Source organism: Ictidomys tridecemlineatus, chromosome 1 (assembly GCF_052094955.1).
Source record: "Ictidomys tridecemlineatus isolate mIctTri1 chromosome 1, mIctTri1.hap1, whole genome shotgun sequence".
Classification (NCBI taxonomy): domain Eukaryota; kingdom Metazoa; phylum Chordata; class Mammalia; order Rodentia; family Sciuridae; genus Ictidomys; species Ictidomys tridecemlineatus.
The window spans coordinates 189,186,617-189,198,159 of record NC_135477.1 but is presented as its reverse complement, the minus strand read 5'-3'; the positions used below and the strand labels follow the sequence as shown (position 1 = coordinate 189,198,159).

The 11,543-nt window shown below is 44.3% G+C and overlaps 1 protein-coding gene across 1 annotated transcript; it reads right to left on the bottom strand.

Annotated features, from left to right (window-relative positions):
- Positions 1 to 261: 261 nt before the first annotated feature.
- Positions 262 to 1,266, bottom strand: LOC101968317 (olfactory receptor 14A2-like). Its single transcript, XM_013366483.3, has one exon. It carries the CDS (start codon positions 1,203 to 1,205, stop codon positions 357 to 359), a length of 849 nt encoding a protein of 282 aa, XP_013221937.2. The 5' UTR covers positions 1,206 to 1,266; the 3' UTR covers positions 262 to 356.
- Between the last annotated feature and the right edge of the window lie 10,277 nt (positions 1,267 to 11,543).

Here is an 11,543-nt window from a genome sequence, read left to right as displayed (position 1 = left end):
GGCAATCTGCCCATTCCACACTGCCTCATCACATCAGCAAGGTCCCTTCTGCAAGGTGAAGGAATGTGTGCACCGGTTCCTCAGAGCTGGAGGCTGGCAGCTTGCAAGCCTCATCCAGAGCCCATCATGTGCTTCTGAGCAAATTACATGGAAACACTGGAGGAACATCTGTCCAGCTCAACACAGGTTCTGAGGTCATGAAGCTGATCACAAACCTGCAAATCTCATTCCTTAACTTATAAGTTAAATTGTGTACTTGATTCAAGATATTGATTTGTTTACATTACATCATGAAGATCTACATAATTATTAAAAACACACACAGCAACATCAAAAGGACATGTCACTGATCCTTCCTACAAACTAGTTCTCTTGTTTCCCCCATAATACTTATGACACAGTTTCCATACAATCTTCCACAGAGAGGCTTTGACGTCCTTGTTCCTCAGGCTGTATATCACAGGGTTCAAAGATGGAGGCATCACGGAATAGAGAACAGACACCAGAAAGTCCACAGGATGTGGGGATTCTGGCACTGGCTTCAAATAGGCAGTGATGCCTGTCACAAAAAATGTGGTCACCACTATGAGATGGGGTGTGCAGGTGGAGAAGGCTCTTGACCGTCCTTGTGAGGATGGCATTCTTGTGACAGTTTTGAAAATGTACACGTATGAAAATCCAATGGACAGAACACAGGAAAGTCCAAATGTGACTCCAATGACCACAGTAACATCAATGGTGACATGTGACTTTGAGCAAGAAATCTTCAGCAGAGAGGGGACATCACAGAAAAATTGTGGGAGTTTTCTGGAGCCACAGAAAGATAAAGAGAAAGTTCCTACAGAGTATAAGACCCCAAACATGCCCCCAAGGAACCAGGAGACAGCTACCATCCGCACACAGAGCCCCTTGTTCATGATGATGTCATAGTGCAGGGGGTGGCAGATAGCCACATAGCGGTCGTAGGACATGGCGTTGAGGACGGACAGCTCAGATGAAGCAAACTGAATTACTAACAAGACCTGTGAGACACATCCTGGGAAAGAGATGGTGCTCCTGTGGCACAAGGAGCTCACAATGAAGTTGGGGACAGTGACTGAGACAAGGCAAGCATCCAGGAGGGACAAGTTCTTCAGGAAGAAGTACATGGGGGTGTGGAGACACTGGTCCACAGTTACCAGGATGATGATGAGAAGGTTCCCCATCAGTGCTACCAAGTAAATCAGCAAGAACAGGAAGCCGTGTGCAAGCTGGAACTCCTGGGCCTCGGAGAATAGTGTGAGGTAGAACTCCATCCGCACCGTGTGGTTGGCTGTGGACGTCATGCTTTGGACCTGATGGAGGGAAAGGGAGGGCGGACGTATGTCAGGTTCCCACTGAGCCTTGCTCTGGACAAACAGTGTGTGCTCACAACTGCAGGGTCCAGCTTTGCTCTGTGATAACGCGTGCAACCACCGTTCTCCTGACACACCAGGCTCAACAACCTGCCCAGCTCCACTCCCGATGCGCCTCACAGCAATGCCGAGAAGGCAGATCAGGGAGAAAACTGAAAAACATGTCCTTTAGTGGACCTGACATATTTACAATAATGTTGGCAACCTTATAAAATATATCCTGACTCATTAGCTGAACTAATGAGTGAAGTTATTGGCATAAGCCATTGAACTTATAAAGCAGCTCTAAGAGGGAATACTTACTGAGTCATATCGAAATAATCCTGTTCTGACTGTCTAGTGATGTTTTTTACACAGATTAAAAATGTTTTTATTTTATTATTAAATGCATTAAATGGAAGTGTTATAGAAATCACGCTCAGCAGGAGACCAAGCGCCGCTAGAAGAGCTGAAGAACTTTCTGCTTATTTATTAAGAACTTCTTTATTTAATCCTGTGGACCAAAATAGGCTGGTGCTCTGAAGTTCTGGGCCCCGAGCTGATGTTACAAGGGGTTTTGATGGGAGATCTGACATCATTTCATAACCGTCCTGACAATGGTGGGTTTGAATTCTTGCCTACGTGATGGAAGACCATGCACAGGGAACTAGGTTAAGTAGTTCACGGGTGTAGAACAAGGACAGTACAACACCTGCGAGTGTTCTCATGAAGTGGCCCTCACCACAGACAGCAGTAACTCAAGTTCCCTCCCAAAGAACTAAGCCTATAAGCTCATAGTTGACAGTGGTTAATTGGCCTAGCAATTAAGTGATGTACCTATGTTTGTACAGTGTTCAGAGAGTTACATAGTATAGGAGAATTAACCCTTTCCCCAGGCATAGACTCTTCCTCATAATGATTTTATAATTTCATTTCATTCAGGTCTGATATTTCCATCACAAAAGTATAAAATTTTAAGTATAAAAATTAAAGCTTGCAAGGCAAGCTTTACACACTTGTACTCCCAGTGACTCTGGAGGCTGAGGCAGAAGGATCAAAAGTTCAAAGCCAGCCTTAGCAACTTAGCAAGGCCCTAAGCAAGACTCTGTCTATAAATAAAATGTTTTTTAAAAGGGCTGGGGATGTGGCTAAATGGTTAAGCACCCCTGGGTTTAATTCCTGGTGCCAAATAATTAAATTAATTAATTAATTAAAGGAAAAAATAAAAGTAAAGCTTTTGGCAAAAAGGAGAGATAAAAAGGGAAATAAAATTTGTAATCACATAGGTGTATCATTACAATGAAGAAACAATAGTGGTTATGGATGATATGTTGGAGGAGCACAGGGAATGTGGGGAGAATGTTCACCGTTTCTGCCCCAGAGGCTGCACAGAAACACACTGTGCAGGAGACTTTCCTTCTCCCACCCCTCCTCCCCTCCCTCCCTCCCCTCAGGTGACCAGCCAGACTGTGTCAGGCAAGACACCACCACCTTCCTGCAGAGTCTGCAGTCACAGCACATTTTCTGTTCTTTTTAAAATATTTTTAATATAAAAATACCTTTATTTTATTTATTTATTTTTACATGGTGCTGAGGATCAAACCTAGTACCTCACACGTGTGAGGCAAGTGCTCTCCCACTGAGCCACAGCCCCAGCCCCAGCCCAATATTTTCATTTTAATCACATACTCACTTGGTGTTTTCAAAATTATTTGCATGAAGGAAATTAAGCCTTGTGGTAATTTTTGTTAAACCCCAAATAATCCTCTTCCTTTGATGATGCTTCCTCCTGTGATCTGTGTGTACACTGGCTATCAAAACTGAGAAGTGAGTTCACTTCCCAGGAAGAAAAAACAGCCCCATCGTGAGGACCATGGGGCGGGGCGGGGTGGGGGGATGCTAACTTAGAGTTTTTCTGGGTCTCTTTGGCTCCAGTTCTTCTCAGTGTAAAATAAAGAATTTGGATTTGGGGGCTGGGTTGTGGCTCAGTGGTAAAGTGTTTGCCTAGCATGCTTGAGGCACGGAGTTCGATCCTCAGCACCATATAAATGTAAAATAATGATGTGTCCACTTGAAACTAAAAAATAAATATTAAAAAAAGAAGAAAAAGAATTTGGATTTCGTGATTCTCAAGAAAATTCTCTAAAACAGACTCATTACTTTATGTGCATAATAACATCAACCCAACCCAGTGTGCCCACGAGTCACCCCGACTGGATGCTCTAGTTCCAGTGCCTGCCGCCCCCACAGAGGTCCTTTCAGCTGAGCACTGGTGTCCTTAGCATAGTATGTAGGGAAATCAAGTTTAGCAAGCTTGAAAAGGGGTCGCCTCCCACAGTTCTCTGTGTTTGTCTTCAGTTACCCTGAATAGTCTCTGTGCAAGATGACTGACTATTTGAGGTGAACCTAATTTTTCCCAGTAAAGAAGCCTAATGGCCTTTTCTTAGCTGTAATATGTTTACATTAAGTTCCATATTAAAACAGTGTGAAGACAGTTGGTCCTCGTGCTTCCTGACAATGACCATCTGAACCATCATCGCCTCAGGGATTGGATCAGATGTCATCTCAGAACAGGGGAGCCTTGACCTCTGCTGAAGCGGCTTCCAGGCTTGCTTCAGTAAAATTCAGGGGAGACAGAGCTTGAAGGCTCCCAGCAGAAAGAGTGGCAAACTCAGGAGGTAGAGATGCTAACTGCCCTGATGAGATCGTCACCAGTTGTGTATGTGCATGGAATTGTCACACTAACCCCGTAAATATAAACCATGATGTGGCAACTTAAAAGATTCTAAATCTTGAAATAATTAAAAGGACATGTAGGGTTACCTCACTGAGCTCCTTGCTTGACTGAACTGACACAGAGGGAAAGAATGTTCTGGACTTGCCAGGTCCTAGGCAGCCCACGTGATCCCCCTTCACAGACACTTACCTCTCTACCACCCCCTGAAGCCCCAGTATTCAGACCCACCTAGAAGGACCAGAAATGCTGAAATTTTCTTTCTCTTGAGAGTCTTCAACCATCCTGGGTGTGAGGGAGAGGCTCAGTGATTTCACCTTGTCTGACGTCCCCTCTTTTCAGTGAGCCTGAAATAGTTTTCACTGTGTTCTGCATCATCCTTTGGGAAACAGTGGACTGAGGGAGGAGACGAGGGCAATTCTATAGGGGCCCTGGCTGGTCCCTGTGGACCCTTGGTGGCCTGGAGTGACAGCAGCGTGCAGCCTGGCTCTGAGCCCACAGGCCTCACAGCTGGCTCTGTGCCCTGCCTCTTCCTGTAGCATGTCCCTGAGAAGAGCCACCAGCCTCCCAGCTGGGAAGGAGTTCCCAGAGCACTGGGGCTGTGCTCCCCCTCAGTCGTAGGGATGCACTTCCTCTCCAAATCCCAGGCAAGCTGAAGTGGGAGCTCCAGGGCATGTCTGAAGGGGCCAAGAAAGAGGTTCTATGATATTTGCCTCTTTTCTATAGGATTTATTATTATGTTTCCTCTGAGGTTGGAAAGGCTGCATTTTGATCTGAAATATCGCTCAAAAATGAAGATGTGCCATCATTAACACACAGTGATCTCACTTTCCTGTATCCCAAAGATAGCAACTCACAGAAGAGAGAGAATCATAGCCACAGTCATTGAGGTTCTGATTATAAGGAAAATCTGAGGCCGCAAAAATCTCATCAGCAGAACAGTACACACCCAGAGCAGAATCAATCACAATGGAGAAATTAACTTCAACATTGAGCGGAAGACTTAACACAGAGCTGCGGATGGCTTGGAGAATGTATCTCTCAAACACAAAATTATGAATAATAGGATACGGACAGTACCATGGACTGGGGCGTCCTCCCCAAATCCATATGCTGATCTAATTTTCTCATTTGAGCAAATAATAATATAGTTTTACCAAACTATATGTCAGGTTACTGTAACTACATATATGATACGTATGTGTATGTGTGTGTGTGTGTGTGTGTGTGTGTGTACACATATAATGCATGCCCTGGTCTTTAAGATAATAGCTGTTAAGGAAAATAATTGTGGCTCTTCAAAAATGAAAGATAATGGTTTTTATTTTTTTTCTTTTTCCCCTAATATAAACTTTAAAAAATAATTTCCAGACAATTTACATTAAGTTTTTAGGCTTTTTTAAAAAAATTATCTTCAGGTTTGAAATCAAAACACATTATCACACACACACAAATAAAGGCATACTCTGGGTCAGCAAAAATTAATTAATTATAAGAAAAAAGAAAAGCAGGTGGGGCATATCCCAGGAAAGAAAGAGAATGGGCATTTGTCAGAGTTCATCATGGATCTGGGGACAGTGACAAAAGTGTAGAAAGAGCAGTCTTGAATTTTCCAGCTACAGAAGAACCGGAAGAAAAAAAACATAGAAATACAGATGTGTATGTCAGGAGAAATCCATCTTTAATGCCACTGTGAGCTTGCATGGACCTGTATATGTGTCTGTGTGTCTGTGTGTGCACATATGTATATTTGTGTGTACATATATAAGTTGTAGATTGCATGAATGTTCTTGAGCTTGTACACACAAAAATGTGTATATATGTATGTTTTTTAGGGAATTTGGGAAACATTTCCTGATTGCATATTTAATCCTACTTTTTACTTCCTCAAAAAGTATAGAGGCCCTTGGTTGTCTGAGTTTTCACCATAAATTGACCTTGTAATGAATAAATGAATAAATCAGGATAGAACTGGAAACTACTCATGCATTTCATGGCTGCACACCATGAGCATGATGTGTGCACAGGGTGGAAGAGTCAGGTCAGTTCTTGCACATCAAAGCCCATCAGTGACGTCCCGGTGAGCCCTACTGACTGTCAGTGTTCCTGTTAGGTCACGGAGCCATCTCGTGCTGCCTCCTGTTGAGAACCCAAGAAGCAGATGGTATTGACTAGTGCCCGTGGTGCGTAGGAAAGCACCTCTTCGTTTGGTCTTCTGACCTCATGGCGCCAAAGTGACTGCCAAACCCAGGGCTCAGGAAGCTCTCCCTCCACAAGGAAATGTAAGCTAGGGGGAAACTGGTGAGAAGTCCGCAGGCTTCTTACCCCACAAGCCCACGAGGGCATTCTTCAGTAACCATGGAACTGGAGACAGAAGTTCTAATGCTTAAGACATTTTTTTAAACTCACACCCCTGTGCAAAAATGGGATCTGGATGAACAAGACCATTTTGTATGTGTGTGTGTGTGTGTGTGTGTGTGTGTGTGCACGCGTACCCATGACTTCTAAATGCCAAGCTGAGTGCTACATTGTTATGGTTTGGATTTGCAGTGTCCCGTGGTGAAGGCTGGTCCTCAGGGCAGGAATGTTGGGGGTGGGAGTGGGCAGGTGATGGGATAGTATGGGCTCTGACCTCACTGTGGATTAGTCCCCTGTTGGCTGAGTGGACCCTGGGAGGTCATGGAACCTGCAGGAGGCAGGGCCTGGTTGAAGGGCGTGGGACCTTGGGGGCGATATCTCATCCCTGCTTCTCAGCTGCCTTGGGGTGAGCTGCTTGCTCCCCAATGCCGCCCTCTCCATCATGAGGTTCTCCCTCACCTCAGGCCCCAGCAATGGAGCCAGACAACCCTGGACCCAAACCTCTGAAACCATAACTGGAACAAATGATTCCTCCTCTAAGCTGATTTCTTCTGTATTCGTCACAGTAAAGAAAAGCTGGCTAACAGAAACCTCAGTCACCTCTCCTGGTCCTTGCTTCAGATTTAAAGGCTTGTGCACCTCCTGGGCTTCACAAGTGCTAATCCATTCAACTGGCCAACAACAGTGAAGAGGGCTCTGATTTCCCTGAGATGTCAGACTGATGGAGTCCAAAGCCCTGCATGGCCTGGGCCGTGGTCCAAGGCCACTGTCAGACATAACGGGGCCCACAGTATGACTGCTCTGCCTCTGTGGGTTGCTTTAAATCTGACATGTTCTTTCCCCTCTTTCTCTTTTCCCCCTCCTGCTCCTTAGCCGTGAAGGAGCAAGGTTGCATTCTTCCTGTCCTAGCACAAGTTAGCTGTCCTTGAGCTCCCACACCGGGAATGCAGTAATTTAGACATGGGACATTGCAAGAAGATCCAAGAACAGCCATCTCCCAAGTCCTTCCAGTGAATTATGACCCCCATAGGGCACATCTGGAGTATAGCTTTGAATGACTTCTTTGAAAGTTCCCTGTTCCCCCATTGGGCAGAATCAGAGCCTCTGGGACAGGAGTCCCCTATGCTTCTCCTCTCCTGGCAAAGCTATAAAACTTCTTTTTTTTTCTCTCAAAACTCTGTATTCATTATTGGATAGGTGTCGGGACAAAGACTGAGCTGTTGGTAACAAGAGTTTCCATGAGTGAGAACACGTAACAGAAACAGTGGCCTTGCTCTGACCCTCCTCAGCTGGCCGACTCTCACTACGCTTCTGACTGGTAGTCTTTCAAGACCCCAATTCAGGAACTGGTATGATCTGATTTAAATAATTCATACCAGGAGAAAGGGCTTAATTGCTTCTTTTTTCATTTTAAAATATTAATATAAACTATATATTAAAACATTATTCATAAAAATAATTTAAAATTATGAAATACAAATAAGAAACTTATAATCTTAATTTCAATTGTATTGATAATTACATTGGATGCCAGTAATTGTTAAAAAGAACAATTAAAAAGCAAATGTTGTCCAATAGACTTTAAAAAATGATCCAAGTATACACTGTCTACAAAAAAAATTCACCTTAAATATAATGGTATAAGTAGATAAAAGTAAAAGAATCAGCTGGGCAAGGTAGCGGATGCTTGAATCTCAGCTGCTTGGGAGGCTGAGGCAGTAGATTATGAGTTCAAAGCCAGACTTAGCAACAGTGAGACCCTGTCTCTAAATATAATACAAAATAGGGCTGGGGATATGGCTCAGTGGTTGAGTGCTTCTGAGTTCCATCCCCAGTACCAAAAAAAAAATGTAAAAGAATCAAAATATATACTACACGAACACTAATCAAAGAAGTCGGGGGTGGCTGCTGATTTTTACCCTAAAGAAAACTACAAGAGTAAGAACAGGTGCCGCAATGATAGAACCATCAGCTCAGCAAGAACCACCCCCAGCAGAGCTTCAGGACCCATGGAGCAAACTAACTGCCCCAGGGAGAGATGGACAAACTTGTAACCATGGCAACATGCTTGCCCAAGCTCAGCCACAGCCAGAGCTGGATGAGCGGGAACCAGCCAGCACAGAAGAGCTGGACAGCTCCAATGGCCAGCTGCCTCCAAGAGGGCTGCCAAGTCCCCTCAGCCCTAGCAGAGGCCCCTTCCCAAAGTACACAGGGTGTGAGCAGGACGGCCAGCTGTGCACCACACACAGACCAGGAAGGACGTCCATGGCGGTTTTCTTTTTTCTTTATGAGGCTGATTTTATTTTTGATTGACCTCTTGATACATACTATTGCCGTGAATGAACGTTTACCTTGAAAATATCTAATCTATTGCAACAAATTGTAAACAAGGTCACCACTTCCTATGGGCAAATTATGTTTTTTGAGAAAAAAAGAAAGAGATTCTAGAACAAAACATGTTGAAATCCTTTCAAATAATTGTATAAGAAAAGTATTTCCTCAAAATATAAGGTTTGTGATGTTGAGGATTGAAATATACCACTAAATGAAAAGTATTTTCCACAGGTTGATAGAAGCATATATTTAAAAATATGCAAACAGGAAAAAATTTGCAACTCAGCTCATAGTTCAAGGTTAGTATTTCTTAAAACCAGAACAAAATCCCTGATACTGACTGGAATGAGTTGGTAGCACAACAGAAAAATGGGGAAAACAAACAAGACAGATTCTGTGGGTGTGGAATACCAGGATTTGGGATATTCATGTGAAATATCAAACTTATAGTCAAAGTACTAATTTAGCTCATCAAAATTGTTTTTTGTTGTTGTTGTTGTTTGCTTGCTTTGGTTTTTTACATAACAGATTGATCAAATTCATCTTTTGGAAAGATCTTCTCTAAAGGAGCTGCACTGGTAGAATGGCTGTTGGAAATACAAAATTTTGAAATTCTCTTGGGGACAAAATTGAATTTATCTATTAAATATGTGAATGCATTTTACTTGGACATTCAGTTCCACTCCTGAGGAAGACACACACACACACACACACACACACACACACACACACACACCCCTACATTCACATGCACATATAGACCCAAATACACACACATCTATATTCACATGCACACCCAAACATAGACACACTTTTTTCTGCTATTCTGCCTTATGAGGGTCTCCATCAGCACAGACTGACACTCCAGGAAGGTCCTCTCCGGTGCACCTCACCTAAGAAGTTGCCACCATTGTTACTATCACCATGTTTGTCCCTCCCAGTGAACCCACTCTTCCTGCCATGCCCAAGTATGCGCTGAGAGTCCCCAAAACAAAACACTGGGGTGAAAATGAAGGAGCTGCGGGGACGGGGGTGTGGGGGGTTCTTCCTAGGGTCTGAAGGTGCAGCCTGGAGCACACAGTGAGCCCCTTCTCCAGGCCACACTCAGCTCCGGGTTGACCCAGCCCAGAGCAGCCCTGGGAATGGGGGAGCTGCCAGGGAGGGAGTACAGATATGGCCTGAGGCCATAACACAGGATATAGGAGGGTGTCCCTAGAGGTTGGCTACGGGGAATACTGCCACCATGACAGGATGAGGACCTTGCCTTTGTCAAGTTTGCACACAGCAGCTCCTCATCGTTGGGACAATTTGCACATGGCTTTGAGGTTCTGGTGGAAGGCTGAGGTTTAGAGATGTCGTGTGGCCCAAGTTTCATGTTACCTGTAAAGGTCACCTTGGTGACAGTTGCCAAGATTGTTCACTGCTTCAAAAGTTAAAACTAAAACTAACCAGGTATTCACCAAAGATTTTATCATAGCTCTCGTGGAATCCAGGGAATCTCATCTTGCAATTTAAACTAAGAAATTTTTCAAACATAGGCCTGTGCTACAAACTCTGGATTTTATTCCATTTTCTTGTCATTAAAAACACCTTGGTGGAGTTAGTTTGTTCTAGTTTGCCCCTGGAGACTGGATGTGGTCCTGACCTCCTAGCAGGGCAGGTTCTCAGCCCAGAGGTCCAGGTGAGGTCCTGCCATCCCTCGGCTTGTCCTGGCCACTGGGCCACCATGCCACTTACAGGGAGCAGGTGGAGGAGGCCTGACCTAGAAGGCTGGCTTGGGAGTTAGGGTCCGTCCCCTGCTGTCACCTGTGCTCCTGTGCTGCACTGACAGGAATGACAGGGCTTCCTTGTCACAGGAGGGGACTGGGCAGGGGGGAACACCTGGAGCCCTTCATTCTTCTCTTTCAGAATCAGACTTGTTTTTACTTAATTAGGTATCTCCTTGCATACCTTGAAGGAATCTGAAACAGTCACTACCTCACCACCTAAGATATTCCATTCTCAGTGTCCAGATCTAAGTTATTTTTTTTTTAACTTTTGAGTCGTGGTATCCTTGCTAATTTTTGAAATAGAGTTCATTTACTCATGTTTTTTCTTTTAATATTTATTTTTTAGTTGTAGGTGGACACAATACCTTTATTTTATTTTTATGTGGTGCTGAGGTTGGAACCCAGTGCCTCACACGTGCTAGGTGAGTGTTCTACCTCTGAGCCACAACCCCAGCCCCATTTACTCAGGGCTTTATGTTCCTCAGAAAAATTCTGGCGGCCTAATTTTTCTAACAGAATCACTAAGCAGCATTATCATTGACAAGTCAACATCAATGCCTGAGAAGAACATTGACTCCGCATGTGTGTGTAGGAAATGTCCCTGAAGGGGACACATCTTTGAGGTACAAAGGACCAAGTGTAGATCAGACCATCAGATCATTAGATGGAGGACCACTGCCCCCACTTAACAGAGATTTTGTGGCCCCCAGGGTCCCTGGAACACTGCCGCTCGGCCAACCTGTGGACGCATTAGGGGCAGGAGCCTGGGTCAGGTACCTTCCCCCATCACAGCGCTGTACTAAGGCACCAGAGGCAGAGAAGACGTGGAACAGCTGTCCAGTGGAGTTCAAAGCACAAGTACCATGCACTGGTGGCCATATTAGGTGGTATCAACAGCAGACTATGGTTTTTAGTACTTACCATTTGCCCATGAGTTTGAGTTTCCATTCTAAACTGCTTTTCTGTATTGATATC